Source organism: Cebidichthys violaceus, unplaced genomic scaffold, assembly GCF_023349555.1.
Source record: "Cebidichthys violaceus isolate CVI_PGR_0920_01 unplaced genomic scaffold, fCebVio1.0.p SCAF_9, whole genome shotgun sequence".
NCBI lineage: Eukaryota > Metazoa > Chordata > Actinopteri > Perciformes > Stichaeidae > Cebidichthys > Cebidichthys violaceus.
In genome coordinates this window covers 8,670,814-8,686,873 of record NW_027176975.1, presented here as the reverse complement: position 1 = coordinate 8,686,873, position 16,060 = coordinate 8,670,814, and the positions used below count along the sequence as shown (strand labels likewise).

The window sequence follows — 16,060 nt, the reverse complement described above, 5'->3', positions numbered from 1 at the left end:
AAGGCAAGGGGATAATGTGAAAGATGCAGTGAGTGTGTGTGTATTTTCGCACAATGTATCGACAGCGGGAGGCGAAGGGAAAATAGAGACAGTGCAACTTACACTAAGTACAAAAGCACCAACATCCTCAGTAACAGCATACTTGAGTAAAGTAACAAAGTAACTTTGGAAGCATTTGCTGATATTAAATATGTATGGTAAGATTATCTTTACAATAGAGTCTTAGCATAGGATATTATCTTGACAGCTGCTGTGGAAATAGGAGCGCTGTAGGGATGGAAATGTACCTCACACTCTACAGTGATTTGTTTTAAAGGATCACAACTTTCTCTAAAGCTCCAAGTTAAACTTTGTTTATCTTTGTCAAAGAGATATGAATCCCTTATCTTAGACAGGCCTCACTATATTGTGCTTATAGGTTTATGGTTTTTACACTCGAGCGTACACATTTCACAGAACAGATGTGCAGGATGCCTTATCTGTAATGATAACATTGAACACTTGACTATCAAATCTGGGTCCTCAACCGTAACAGAACAGAAATATGATTTCTGGCTTCTGAAATTGAGGTGTTCCTCTTTGCTTTAAATGTGTGTTTTATTGTCTCCATTATTTGTGGTTAATTTGAACCAGATGACTTACAACCAATATTCATTATTAAAAGTCACATGTTATGATATGAGCATAAACATTTTTGTAATTTCTTCAGAGTTCTTTTTTTTAACTTGCAAGCTGCAGCTTGAGTAAACTGTCAAACCTCTGATGTCTCTTATATTCATCACCACCAATGAAATACATGCTAATCTTAAAACACCATTAAAACACTGTAGTTTCTTATGCCATTTTAAAAGGAGCAGTGTGTAGTATTTGGTGGCATCTAGAGGTGTGGTTGCAGATTGTAATCAAATGATTCCTTTCCAAGTCTGCGGTAATGTGAGCCGCCGAGTACAAAACTGTGGTAATGCTGTTTGCCCAACTCAGAGGACATCCATACCATATATAATACATAACATAATAACCATACATAATAACTCTGCTTTAGGAGCAATGAAAGTCAGAAGGCGACTGGCGGTTTCACAAGTGTGTCAGAGAACTACCATGGCCTTCAGGTAACGTGAAAACGTGAGGGGCCCTCTCTAGAGTCAGTGTTGGGTTTGTCCATTCCGGGCTACTGTAGAAGGTGTTGCAACATGCCTGATGCCGTGAGGAGGCCCTGCTCCCTATTTAGATATGAAGGACTCATTCTAAGCTAACAAAATCACAAAGATTCTTATTTTCAGGTGATTATGCCCTAATGAAAACATAGTTATGAATATTATACTCCAAATCTGCTAATAGAACCCCCGAAATGCTACACAGTGGCCCCTTAAAAACACACTTCTCTAAACATAAAAGTGCACTCAACATGTATAATACCGGTTGATCGAACCCAACAATGGGAGTAACTACTAGTTGGAGATGGGTGTCTGGTCATACTCACTTTCTTTTGGTTTGCTGGAGAAGGCTGAGAAGGTGAGGTACATGACATACAGACTGATGACTCCTGGCTGCAGCAGGCCTGATGTGGGCTGCACTGCAGGGATACAACAAAGGTAAATAAAGGATTTAAATATCACTGGCTATACTGACAATAGATTCATGAGTTGGTACAAATGTATTTTACAAAATAGTGTAAGTATTGTAGCTAATAGTATTACTTATCGTGTGTTGATATTTGTGAATTACTCTTTGTGATAAACATTCAAGCTTTCTATAAATGGCATCTAAGTGCAAATGCTCGTATTTTAATTTGTATTGCACAGTCAAATGAGATAATGTGCTTGTGTGTACAACTTCCTCACGTTTCTGTATGCATGGGGAGATGGCCAACAGGGAGACAATGAGGCACAGGCTGCCGTTGATGCCCAGGAAGATCTTGTTAAGCAAACAGGCCTCGGGGTCGGTGTAGAACACACCCATGAAGACCAAGGCCGCCACCGCACCACTGAACAGCATCAGAGTCACGAAGGCCAAAGCTGCGTACCACATACTGTTATAGTTCAGTCCTGAACTCCTGCAGACAGACACACACACACACACACACACACAGACACACACAGAGAGAGAGAGAGAGAGAGAGAGAGAGAGAGAGAGAGAGAGAAAACAAACAACAGAAAAGAAAAAACACAAGATGAACAAGGGTAACGCAAATTAAATAAGAAAAAAAGATCAAGTGAACAGGGGAAAAAAGCAAGAAAACTGACACAGGAGAGATTGGCCTAAAGAAAAATTCAAAGAAAGAGAAAGTTATGTTAGTGAGTTATTTCTGCAGTCTGCCGAGATGGAAAGACAGGTTTATGGTTCTTTAAGTGCTTTCACATTCATTTTATCTGGTCTGGAAATTCAAGGTTTTACTAAAAAACTAAATGGGCACAAGTGCACATACCAATACTTGTTTAGAAGTTTGGGTTTACTGCATTGGTTACTAAAATATTAGAAGTTTTTAAAACAATCTGCTGTGGTATGTGTGTGTTTGTGTGGGAGGGGAAAGGGAAACTGAGTGCAAACTCCTAAATCATTTGCATCCTGTAGTTCTAAACAGGGCCGGCCTGCTGACAAGCCTCCCCTCCGCCCACAAAAAAACAAAGCTACATGACTCCCTCTTTCCAAACCTTTTTTGGGGGATTTACGTAAGTGAGCTGGATTCTTTGAGTTACCTGGACCAAAGAGACAAAAGCGTATAGAAGACATGTTGCTCTCACCAGTTTGTGTTCCATCTGTGTGCAAACTCCACCAACAGCATGAGCTGGATCAGCAGGAAAAGGAACCCGCCAGCTGCTCCTATGTAGCGCCACACTGTGGCATTGAAGAGTTGGAGAGACGGGGAAATTGTTTTTGAGATAAGACGACCTTACAGCAGATATCTGTTACTTGTTGCACTTCGTGTTGTGAGATCATATTTAAACTACAGATAACGTGGCAGGTTCATTTTAGAAGTTTGACTAGAGGCCAGTATATTTGAGTGAGCTTGGAAAAGGATATGGCAAATGTAAAAAGAGAAAACATTAGTCGTTACTTCCGCTCTTCTTATTACTTTCCTGTGTCTTCAACTTTTTGCCACAACTGAGGTGGATTTACAGTACATGTATTTATGATCTATATTATTATGAATGTTACATATATGCCGAATACGAGCTTTAAAAAAAGATTACAGCAGTGTAGATTTACTATTGAGTGTGTTCTCTTTACCTTCCAGAAAAGTTTCCTCTTCCGGGATGAAGAAGGCTCCAGCGCAGCATCCCACCAGCACAATAAACTTCAGCAACCAGAACCTGACATTTAAATCATAACGTTAAACGTTGTACATTTTATTGAAAAAAGAAAAAAGAAATAACATATAAAACTATTTCTCCTGACAGAACAGATTCAGCTTTACTTAGACCAGAATTTTAATGTAGGAAGAGACATGCAAGAAATACATTTAGTATAATGAACCCAAAAATACTAATAAACATAGCTGGTGTCCAATGTAATGGGAAAAAATATATTCTTATATCATGAAATGTTTTAAAAGATGTAAAACTGAAAGGTAAGGTGAGGAACACAAATACTGACATAACACAGCAGTCCTATAGAAGTAGTTAATCAGTTTTAATGAACACAGTGTCTTGTTTCTCATGGCTGGTCACACACTCCCACTTCAGAAAGAGAAAGTGAAGACACAGTGTCTTCTTTGTCTGTATGGCAAGTTTGAGACGGACCGTAGAACAATCACTGACTCCCAGTTAACGCACCTGGCATGTGTTTAGATAAGAACGATAGCCAGGGTACGAGAACATCCACTCCCTGTCTATGATTTATCCCAGGGCGTGAACTCATGTGTGCATAAAATGGTTTGGTATCTTGTACGATGTTGAACTTTTCACCACAGACACTGACTGAGGTGGCTGTGGTGCATCTTTCCCTTGCAAGCAAAATAAAATAGAAGGGGACAACTTTGAATCATTTGAAGACTTCATTATTTTCTTTGAATTTGTGAACAAAACTCTTCTCCCGATTTATAATTAGAAGTTTTTCCAAAACACCAAGATAACAGGTGATTATGTTTATGACATAATTATGCTCAGAAAATCTATTGAGGGATCACTTGTAATGCTGCAGGATAAGGCTGTTTGCTTACAGTGATTTTTACTGTTCATATTCTTAGAAACTGAACCGTACTAATGCGGGCATTAATGAAAACATGCTTGCGAGTTATGTACCTACCTTCAGCCAAGTGTTAGAATTTCTTTCGCTTTTGCCTTAGAACTCACAAACGAGCACTATACATTAGCAGCCATGCATTATAGGTGAATATAAATTGTTTAATTACTGACGGGACAAAAGGGTAACAGAAAGAGGAAGAAGGCCTTCTTACCCGTTATGCACGTTCGCCCTCCAGCCTGTGCTGTTGGTGATGCGTATGGTGAAGAGAGCGAACAATAAGAAGAAGCAGGCCATTCCGAAGCACACCTTGTAGACAGCAGAGTAGCCAACCAGAGTTTTGCAGTTCTCCCCTGCATTAATCCTCTCACACAACTCATTGTAGAAGGGGATCTGATTGACAAAATCACAAATGCACAAAACACTTAGATTAGATAATTATGGAGTGCCCCACATCCCCCCCCCCCACCCCCCCCCCCCCCCCCCCCCCCCCCCACACACACACACACACACACACACACAAACAAACGCACACACCTCTGCTCATGTTTGTCTAGTACGCGGCCTCAGAGAAAAGGCCCAATAGCTTTTATTCTGAGCGTCACGCCTCTAAAGGAGCAGAAAGAGAGAACAGGCAACAACAACAACCCCTCTTTCTCTCCACGAAGCCTTCTTTCATTCCTCGTTCTCTACAGCCTGTTAGAGGGGCCTTACAACTAACTGTCAGTGTACACAAACAAAAGACACCGATGAATAAATTAACCGCCTTTTGTCAGCAAGTCAGAGGGGTTGAGAAGAGCGAAAAGCAGAGACAGCATGAGCACAAGAGAAAGATTGGCAGATCCGTTTTAAAATAAATATCCAAAATGTATTTCGACCCACAGTGAGCTGCATAAACAAGAACAGAGAAAAACTGGATAGAGTAGATAAGGACTTTGTTGTGGCCTTCAACAGGAAATTGGAAGTGCTTCAGTGGCTCAAAGCCAAGAGAAGAGACGACCTTTAAAAGATAACCACAGAATAGAGGTTCAAACATCTATTCCCTCCTCTGATACCCCCTGACTGTAGATACGTGAACCAAAGTCAAATACAAGAGCTGCTTTTCAAACACAAATAATTTTTTGAGAGAAATACAGACATTTACTTTGAGTCGGCTTTACTACTTATTGGCAGAGTATTTTGGTCTCTGAGGTTGTACACATGGGTGAGACGCCAGTGGATTGAGTTGTCATCACCTCAGTGTGCACCACAGTCCAGGCCAGATCACAACATAGAGTAAAAAGCCCATTTTGGAGCTTTTGTCTCGCGTTGAGGACCATATTAGCATGTCCATGGTGTCGTGATTAAGAGGGAAGGGGGCCGGCTGTTTCAGACAGCTGTAAATCTCTTGAGAAAAGACCAGCACTCTCATACGCACAATGGCTGCTCTCTTAGCCGGGACTTCCCACTGTGCTCAGTGTGTGACTGGCGGTGTGCGTGTAAATGTGTATATACGTGTGGGTGTAACTCAGCAGGCTTAGCGTGGGGCTATCAGAGGCCATTTTGTGCCTGGATAGGCCTTTTACAGGGTTTTCCTCTCACAAGAAGACACACAGTTGGGAGTCGTTTTCAATACTGTACAGTAAACACTGCCGGAGAAAACAGCAGAAGAAGGATGGTGGAAAAATATCAGTCTACAAATAGCCTGAAAAGCTTGCAGTCATTGCCATAGTAACAACAGAGTCAGTTGACGGTATTCTTCCCAGTCTTCAGAGTCTAGTGAATGCTGATACAGCAACTGTACTGTGTGGTACCTCGCAAAAGGGACGTCATTTCTCAAGCTCAGATATTCATCTATAAATGTTAACTCAGACAAAAGACAAGGAAGGATGAGAAGGCGATGTATCACTACAGCCTCACCAGGATAACCAACTATATTGTATCAGGAGCCATAGAAGCCTTCCAGTTAAGTTGGAGTTTTTCAGAAACAAACCACAGAAAAAGTCTGATAAAAATCCTGCATTATGTTGATTCAAAGACGTAAGTTTTGGGGGAAAAAAACACATGAAAGCCTTAAAGATCAAAAGAGAGAGCAGTAGGCCTCCTGTGTATACTTCAGAGGCTATGTGGGCGGTTAAAAACTAAAAACTATGAGCCTGAACTCCTGCCACCTTGATTATGGCCTCACCACTGAGAAGATACACGTGGGACCTCAAGGAAAAATAGTGGGATGTCTGCTTTGCCTGCAGCAATGTTATAAATCTTTAATTTTGCCTGTAAGCAATGACATGGCAACACTTGTACATTCTCCGAAATTGTATTCTATTTATGCCACAGAGCCAAACACAAAAGTTGGCTTACCTGACAAGAGAACATCCAATTTCAAACTATACAGTATGTGTGGAGAGTGAAGCCTACAAATTCATTCTTGCTCTTTCTGTAGTGGAGGAATACAGTGAGCCATGACCTTATATTGATCTAATGTCCTCTCTATTACCAGTTATGAACTTACTTTATATGACTGTATGTCTGAAGATAAGAAGTATCTGTGTCTCAAATAACAGTCAAGATCTGTCAGTACATCTGAAAATAAAATAAGTATCTACATCTGTGTAGCTTCAGAAGATGTATAAATGGATACTCAGAGAGGAGAAAATTGCTCTCTCAGCCTGAAACTCTGTTGAAGGTTGATTGTTCCCGCTTTGAAGTGTGGCATCTAAGACTCAGAAAGACACTCAGGATTTCCTTTCCTTTTCAGTTGTGCTCCATGTCAGCATGCGTTTCTGCTTACTGCACTCTACTGTCTAATGGCAGAGGTTACTGTTGGCTTGGTTATTAAAGCCTCTGAGCCGACCCCCACCTTTCGTATATGTGTATATGTATATGACGACAATAACCTGAACTTTTAAAACACAAATCATAACTATAATAAGCCTTATAAATGTGTCACCCCAAAAAGTCAGCAGGTATGCTGCTTCCAAAACAACTCATGAGCTCCAACCTGAGTTGATCAGAGTAGATGTCATTATAATTATTATCAGCAGTCATCACTTTACTACGAAGCACTTATCTGTTAAGAGTCTTTTAGGACTGAGTTTCGGAACCACTCCACTCACACTCCATTTAAAACGAAGCCGTTATGGAGCACAGATGAGAGCTTTAATTTTCTCTCTGTGCTGTTTATACCTTCTTGTAATCAACACTTTCAACCACTGACAATTCCAACAAATATATTCCTAAATATACCTGTAATTTACAGTTAAAAGAGCGTGTACATGTGTATGTGTTGTGGTTAGAGTGATACTTTGCTGTGTGTGATTTTTTGTACTTACATTGACTCGCAACTGCTCCTCCACAGTGGGGGACATCATGACGACACAGATGACGGTGACCAGCAGGAAGTAGAGGGCGTACATGATTCGGGTCCCTGTGGACTGCTTGATCTGGGGGCAGCAGCCACAGCAGCACGAGCAGGCCGCTGATCCACAGCAGCAGGCCAGCTGCACAGAGAGAACAATGGAGAAAAGAGGGAGGGACGGGCAAAACATTAGCATATCAATTTCAGAATTTTCCACACGTTATAAGCCATGTAACAGAGACAATGTATTTACATTCAATAGACATGGATAAGGAAAGACCGGGTTCATGTGTGCATTTTGCAACCACCTCCCTCAGCTACAGACGGAACGGAGCAACTAAAAATCCCCCATCAAATTTCTGCGAATGAGAGCAGTGGACAAAAAGTATAAAAACTAACAAAGACAAAAAACAGAGACAGAAAATAATAATCACATGGTCTCTTTCCTCTATCTTAAACCCATAATTGAGTTTAGACAACCTCCACAAAAAAAAAAAGAAGAAAAAAAACCTTGAACAGGAAAAGAAGGGAGGAAGCTCAGAGGAGCAACAGGGGAGGGATTCATTTTCCAGGATGGACCGACATGCAATGAACAGAATATGGACAGAAATAGCAGAAGTAAAATACTACAGTTGGTTAAACCTTAGAAGCCAAAACCAAAGTGCTACAGACACTTTAAGGCGGTGCCTTAAGGTGTCTCCTCCTCATGAAACACTATAAACACATAACACTTCCATCAACTCAAAGTTCAATGTTACAGTATCTAAGAGGACTGCTGTACTCTCCATGGATACTTTGGTGTTTACAGATATGGTGAGTTTATACCTTATAAAATGCAATATTCACTTGACACCCCTAAATTGTAAAAACGTTATAGTAAAAGGTGCATGGTCAAGCATTTAGAGCATCTAATGGTTTTTTATTAAATTGTTTAAAAGGTTGCAGCCATTGTGTCAAAATAGCGGCAGTATCTGATGCCTTCTGGGACATTTTCATCTTTCAATTACTGCAGGTCTGAGCCGAAAGACAAAATGATGGTAGCTTACTGGACAGGAGGACACTTACATTGAAGACATTCGCCTGAGTGTCTCTTTGCTCATTCACGGTTTCTATCACGGTCTCTTTCACAGTGCCAACTCTTGGTCAGTGCAGACAGTGAAGTCTTGTCCGAAAACACACACAAACAGAGGCCTACTCTGTTTCTTCTGACGGGCCTTCACAGTCTCTAAAAGACGGCCCTGTGTTCTATTTAGGAAAGACCAGGATCTATAATTATACAGTAAAGCTTCTTTCTGTAGCCGCCCCACCCTGCTTTCGTCTCCTACTCCTCGCCTGCAGAACGCACACACTGCTACGATGAGAGCTGAACTTCTGTTGTGGTCTACCGTTGAGGTGTGGCCCACTGTAAGGCTACGTTGGTGCTTCACTGCTGGAGGCTAACACGCACCATTTCCCTTTGTATTTCCTCCCCTTATGAGATGCAACTCATACTTTGCTAGTGATAAGGGAAAGGTGCAGGTAGGAAGACAAATGGTTAAAGAGTTAGGTAGCCATTATGGCATTAGGTGAGAGGTGAAAGGTGGAGAGAAATGATGTATACTTCAGATTCTTTAATAAGAGTAAAAAAAATCAACATCTCAGTGAATACAAATGTATTTTATTGTGTACTTAAGAGAGAAAGACTTCTCACAGCAAAATCAGCAAGTTATGAGAGGCTCTCTGTCCCTCAAGAAGATCCCATCCTCTCACACCAACTTCACCTTCACATTATTTGGACACAACATCCTCCTCAGTAATGGACTCAAAATGGTTGCTACATCCACACAGAAAGCTTGGCAGTCTAACCAGCTCATGGTGAAACTAGAATTATGCCACTTCATCGTTTTACGCTATTAAGACATTTGTGTGAAATTCTCAAAATAAACATAAGAATTCTCAAGTTATGGCCAAAAATGTGTTTTATGAGATCATAGTAACCCTTGACTGAACGCTCAAGGCGTTCCCTGAGATATTGCGTTCACAAAGATGGGTGGACGTGAGGTCACAGTGACCTGGACCTTTAGAAAATATAATCAGTTTAACCTTGAGTCCAGGTGGACATTTCTGCTAAATCTGAAGAAATTATCTCCTGGCGTTCCTGAGATGTAACATTCATGAGACGGGAGAGGACGGACAACCCAAAAGCCGGGGGGGACGTCAAAATTACATCGTCAGAGTCATACAACCAAGTCCACTATTGGTTCAAATGTTTTTTCTCCTGACACGTTAATGCATCCAGGCAAGATCAGTTCAATTTGCCTCTCAGTCATAACAGTAATCTTAGCCCAAGTCTGTGGGTCTGTGTCCTAAGCCAGGGTCTGTAATCTAGCCAGCATGTACTGATGCAGTAAAGCCAGTGTGCAACATTGTCTGATGTGTGGCGTTCCGCTCCAGATGCCAGTAATGTGCGCTACGCTGCAGACTCGTGGATCCACACAAGCACATGGTCAGGATCAAGTTATTCTCTGCCCACATGGCTCTGCCTCCCTGCTCCCTCTGTCCAGGGGATTCCCTGCCTGGTTGTTCTTGCCTGGAGCTGAAGAACGATTAGCAGTGGCCTTGCCTTTTAGATACAAGCTGTGTGGTGTTGGTTTGCTAGTTTTCTAAGTAGATTCCCATCTGAAACCAAACTCAATTATGTTTCCACCCTGTTCTGAGAAAAACATTGCTGTCTATTGCTCATGTTACAGAAGTAGAAATAATTACAATCAAGAACAAATAACTGCACCTTTTGGTTCAGAAATCAACAGTGTAGGGCACCATGGTAGCATTGTAAGTAAAGAATCCATCCTTCATCTGAAAATCTGGGTTCAGGCCCACGTGATAGTATGTGTGTGCCTTGTTGTAGCATCCTTGATACAAAAAATTAAAGCCTCCCAACGCCAAGAGTTTATTCAAGCACGAGTAAATAGGTCAACATACAAGGTTCACCTGTAACTCCCAAAATAAGAACAGCAGAAAAATAGGTTGTATCCTAAATTTGACATCCTTGTGCTATCTAGGCAACAAATAAAAAATCAACAAAGATCACGTGCAAACAATTTACCTGAGATACCACAGAAGAGTGCGTATGAAGAGGTTTGAAAATTCTGCCTCTTAGGCTGCATGTGTTATTTCTGCTTTTACGCATAAACAGACTTCAAGCCTTGAATCTAAACCAAGTTTTAAGTATGTGGCCCCTGGTCTCCATTTGATTACACACGTCTTAACAGGATGAGCGGTTTCCTTTTTCTCTGCTGGACCCATATGTGTTTCTCTATTCAGATTAACTAACCACAACAGACTGAATGTAAGCAGAAAAAACAACAACATAATGATTTAAGTCGTGAGAGTGTTTAAGTTTCATGCACACAGTTAGGGGGCCAAACTACAGCCAAACTGATGCAGGGAGGGGGAGCCAGGACAGGGGAATGTCTCGAGGAATTCCACCACACACAAATCCAAAAAGAGTATCCATGGTAACCAACGCTGACCCTACCCACTTAATGGGCCACCCTGCCTGCCCCTCCTCCGCTGCCCCACCAGCATGTCGACAGGTGGCCGGCGTGTCTGCAGCGTACACCCCTATAAAACCAACAGCAAACCTCCTACTTGTGTGTCATTTCGCTCTGGCCATCCGTCAAAAAGATCACCATCACATGCTGCAGCAAACATGGCACTTTGACCACTTGCGAGGTAGTCTAGCTTTACCAGACTTCAAATGAACCAAGTCTCTCACAACCCTCCACTGAAGGCCACAAGACTCCCTACACTGTGATTGTGGGACTCTTGAGAGACAAAGACTTGTCTCATTCACACTCAGGCTGAAGCTCTCCGTTTCACTCTCTTCATCTCATTTCCTCCATCCTCATCCTCCCCCACCCTGTTACTTGGGAGGAGTATTGTTATCATCTCATCTTTCTTCCTCCTTTTTGCCCTTTCTTTGTTGTCTTCAGCTGCCCTTTACCCTAAATCACTCATTCCCCAGCTACCCTCCAGCTGTTTTAGGGGTCGGTAGGATGACCATATTGCTCAAAGCGTGCGCACACACACACACACACACACACACACACACACACACACACACACACACAAACACACACACACACACAACATAGAAAGGATGGACACTGGACACAGCAGTGAGAATACCTTTAGGAAATTAACCTAAATGCCATTCAACATGAAGCAAGTGGTTAAACAAGGACTCTGACCTACAACTGGATGCTTAATCAACAAACGTGACACAGTCCTATATATAGACAGTAAGACCACATCTGTGACCTGTTTATCAGAGCAGTGATGATGATTACCATGTTTTTTCCCCCCTCCTCCATTCTCTACCGTCTTATTATCCTCAACCAACCAGTTATGTAAAGAATTGCAGTATTTTACAAACAGGAAATGGCAAGGGAAGCCAAAATCAACTGGGTGAACTCAGCACATAGCCACACAGACACTGCTGCTTACGCAATATAAACAAAAAATAGGTCACTCACTATATCACAGTAGGCACAGAGAAAGAGAATCAGGAGGGTTAGACAGATGCAGAGCTAGTTAAGGGATTTCTCCTCAAACAACCAGCATAGTTGGGCAGTGAGGACATCTGACCATGTCTGAGTGGAATTCCTAGGAAATAACCTAAAGAATAAAGTACTATTGGTCGTACATGTGGCATTTCTGAAAGGAGTATTTGGCGCCAGACTAAAGAAGCAATCTGTTCTTATTGCGGCTGGAGGGGACTTCCATTACCACGATTTAAACAGAGGGAACTACTTTCATCGTCCGATTTAAGATATTGACTTTATGTTTATCAGTAGTGAAAAGGCTAAAAGTTTTCAGTGGAAAAAAACTCCAGACAGACATGACTCATAGCTGAGATGAGCACTGTCAAAACAACTTTACAACTTGACAGTGTGACTGCTCAAATACATTCATCTTTGTTCCCCATCCTACTTCCTTTAGAACATTGTTCCTTACATAAGTAGACTGCTGTAGCTGGATGCTTTAAAATTGAGGGAACTACCTGTTAGTGAGAGCTTAATCATAGTGGCCACTGTGGATAAAGTTGGCCACAATGAATCATGACAGACCAACATCTCAGTCGAAACTGCAGAGGGTACACACCCTCTTATCTCAAATTACAACAATGCATAGGGCTGAAGGGAGCGAGGAGGAACCAGCACGAGGAAAAAAAGGAAAATATGTAAACGCGAAACAAAAAAACTTAAAAAAAATAAGACACATGGCAGAATCTTTCTCATACTTAAGTTCGGTTGGCGCAAGCTCCAGTCAAAGACTCCGTTTCCTCTCATGTTGTGACTGACAGCTCCACTATTGTTCATATAGCTAGGCAGCTGTATACACACAGCAAAAATGTATCACTGCTCTGTTTCCTATACACAAAGGGAAGGCTTTGCTTCTCTCTTGGCAAATACAGGGCCTAGCTACAACCAACAGAGAGGAACTTAAGTCCAATGGAAATAAAGGGAAAGACAGACAAAGAAGAAGGTACAGTGAAGAGCTGAGAAATAAGGGCAGAAATGAAACAATCCTGTGCAGACGAAGGAGTTCGTCACAAAAATAACCAAAGGAAACAGACCAAACAAGAACAGGGGGGGACAGTCAAAATACAAAGCAATATCAGATCAACGGGCACAGCCTTATCCGACGTCATGCTGTGTTTAGCCAACGGTCTGTTTCACTTCCCAAAGTGTATTGTTTACTAGTGTGACGCTTCAGAAAGCAATGGTTAAACACAGGATAATGTGCTTCCTAGCCACAGCCTTAATGTTGGCACCATTCAAAGAGTTAGCTGGCATTTCAGACGCTTACATCAGCACCTTCAACCTTTGCTCACAAATACTGAATTACACAGACAAGACATGGGAAGATGTGCAGAGGAGGAGCTTGCGTAAGACATTATGGCTGTCGCATGGCAGTTCAGAGGCAGACAAAAGAGATTGCCAGTGATGTCCCTGTGGGAAAACAAGCTCCTGCTGCTGCTGACCACAGCAAAATTCCAGAGGGGGTGCTGAAAATAGCAGACATGTCTCACAGGGATACAGTTGACCAGTTATTCTCAACATATGTGACCCAGAATGTTTGTTGGTACAGATGTTTGGTGAACGTATTTACCTGGGGTAATAGTTGTACAAGTCAAGTGATTTTACAGACGGACAGCTGTGTTGGTGTTTGTTGCTGGGCTACAGATAAATGCTCAGGATTTCACAATATTTGTTGATATGGGAAATCTCATTACAGTCAGCTGGCATTCTTGAGAATTGCAGAAATCGTTTTACAAAAACTGAAACAATCATGGAATGAATATATATATATATATATATATATATATATATATATATATATATATATAATATAAACACCAATAATAAAAGCAATATAATGTCTCCCATTCCTCATTTATCAAATACTTTTGGCTCTTTTGCAGCACCCTGAGAAAGGCAAGACAGCCAAGGCGTGGTGTACTGGAGAAGAAATGTGCAATGTCAAAACAGTCTTATTGATTGCACATTCACAGGCCAGGGACTAAGTGCTTGATGTCTTACTCAAGGACACTTTATCAGGACGGATACTTGCTGGACCACAGACTCTAGTGTCCTCTAGACTTATGTACAATGCCAGCGTGGCTTGTACCATAGCTGTGCTGCTTGAAACACCCACATGGTTTCAGTCCTGTCCCACACTTGCAGCCAACGCTTGCAGCGCTTTGGACAAAACTCAACATTAGCGGAAGCCTACCCTCTATCCCATCACAATATGGCATGCATCCCTGATCCCACTGCGAAATTACAAGTGAGCTGCTCCCACGCCATGCCTGCTCCCCTCTCCCAATCCAACCCAAACAACGCCTACCCTCCCTTACGTCCGCCTCCTAACCACAGGAAATTAACAGACCACACATCAATTTAGGCTACTCTAAAACTCAAGAGGGGCACATATATGCACACTCAAAAAAAGCTAATTACAAGTTTACAAATAGAGATGGCGACAAAACTAAATGGGGTGCCTGTGACAGGGATTAGCACCCCAGCAGCGTACACAAAACTGATTTTATTGTTTGCTCTTCTTAATCCTTCCCCGTTTCCATCACCCCGTATTTGAAAAGAACAGGAAATAGAAGTGAGCTCCCTTAGAGGAGGGATGCGTCTGTGTAATTAAATTCCTGACCAGCTCAGCTCAGCAGTGGTAACCCTATGGTCAAAAACAATCAGTTGGATAAAAAAAACACACACTCAGCATTGAAGAAAATCCTCTCTTGATTTACATATAAACCACGAGCTTGTTGTCTTTTCAAAGCAATTCTGCAACTTCATGTTATTACAGCCCTTAAATAATTCAGAAACATGAACAATGAAACCACCAATTAGTTTAATTGCTGGCTAAGTTGGAGATTATCTTCTTGATTAATCCTTTGATGCATAAAAAGACAGAAAATGGTTTTAGTCCTGCCAACAGTCCAAAACACAAAGAAGTTAAATGTACTATGATGGAGCACATAGAAAACCAGGTTATATTTGCAATTCATAAGCTAGAACTGGGAAAACATTTTTTGCCTAAACAATAAATCAATGAAATGATAAATCAATTATCAACATTGTTGATATTTAATCGGAACATGAATGATCAAACTATTGTTTCAGCTCCAAAAGCAGCCATGATATTTACAGTGGTGTGTATAATGTGGTTTATTGTAATTCAAACTGACCTCAAACATCTTAGAAGTGAGTCTGCCTTCTAGAATTAATTCTGCAACTATAACATATTGTCCATAACCAATTAAGAAAACACAATTGAAACCATAACATTTCTATAAGGCTGAGTGTACTGAGAGAAGAAGTACCAGACTAGCTTGTAATCGCTTTGGCCTGAAGTTGTTGAGCTCGCGAGCGAGATGTTCCTCATTGGTTGGAAAAGTGCAACTGTGCATTACTGAAAAGAAAACAAGAAAACCACAACGCAGACACAATTCCACCACATAAGCGACACATGAGCTCTGTAAACCCAAAATGTGTCTCGGTTTCCGTCCAACACATCTGTAAGATATGACGGTCTGTTAGCAGGTACTGTGTGGTGTGTGTGGCTGCTGTTTTAGCTCGTTGCCTCGTCTCTCTTTGTCTTCCAACGGCGATAACGTCAGATAACAGTGAAGTTATTCAATCATTTTTATAATAACTCCATATTGTTGATGAATAGCAGTGGCTGACATTGGTCTCGGGGATTCAACCGCGACGGGAAAACGACTCGCGCTAGCCGACGATGAATGGCTACAGATATGATACAAACAGTAGAAGAAGTCGACGTTACACCGAGCTTAACGCTCCACTGTAACGTGTCACAGCATCGTTCACAACCGTTGACCAACAGAATAAACAGCAGTAAGACGGTATTTGTTGCTCACCTGCGAGACACAACACGGCGTACACATTTTGCGGGGAGACAATAAATAAAATCCGTTGAAGAGTGTGAGGAGCTCGCTGCTACAGTCGCTTTCTTCCTCCA

At 41.6% G+C, this 16,060-nt stretch overlaps 1 protein-coding gene across 1 annotated transcript in view; it reads right to left on the bottom strand.

The window, feature by feature from the left end:
• Positions 1-16,060, bottom strand: part of serinc5 (serine incorporator 5) — a 20,441-nt gene extending 4,381 nt beyond the window's left edge. Inside the window, exons 1-7 of the mRNA XM_068703069.1 lie at positions 15,960-16,060; positions 7,494-7,661; positions 4,397-4,575; positions 3,229-3,311; positions 2,742-2,835; positions 1,842-2,053; positions 1,481-1,573 (exon numbers count right to left, since the gene is read on the bottom strand). Of these exons, the coding sequence (XP_068559170.1) occupies positions 1,481-1,573; positions 1,842-2,053; positions 2,742-2,835; positions 3,229-3,311; positions 4,397-4,575; positions 7,494-7,661; positions 15,960-15,986 (856 nt within the window). The 5' untranslated portion in view covers positions 15,987-16,060. The remainder of the gene's footprint in view (positions 1-1,480; positions 1,574-1,841; positions 2,054-2,741; positions 2,836-3,228; positions 3,312-4,396; positions 4,576-7,493; positions 7,662-15,959) is intronic.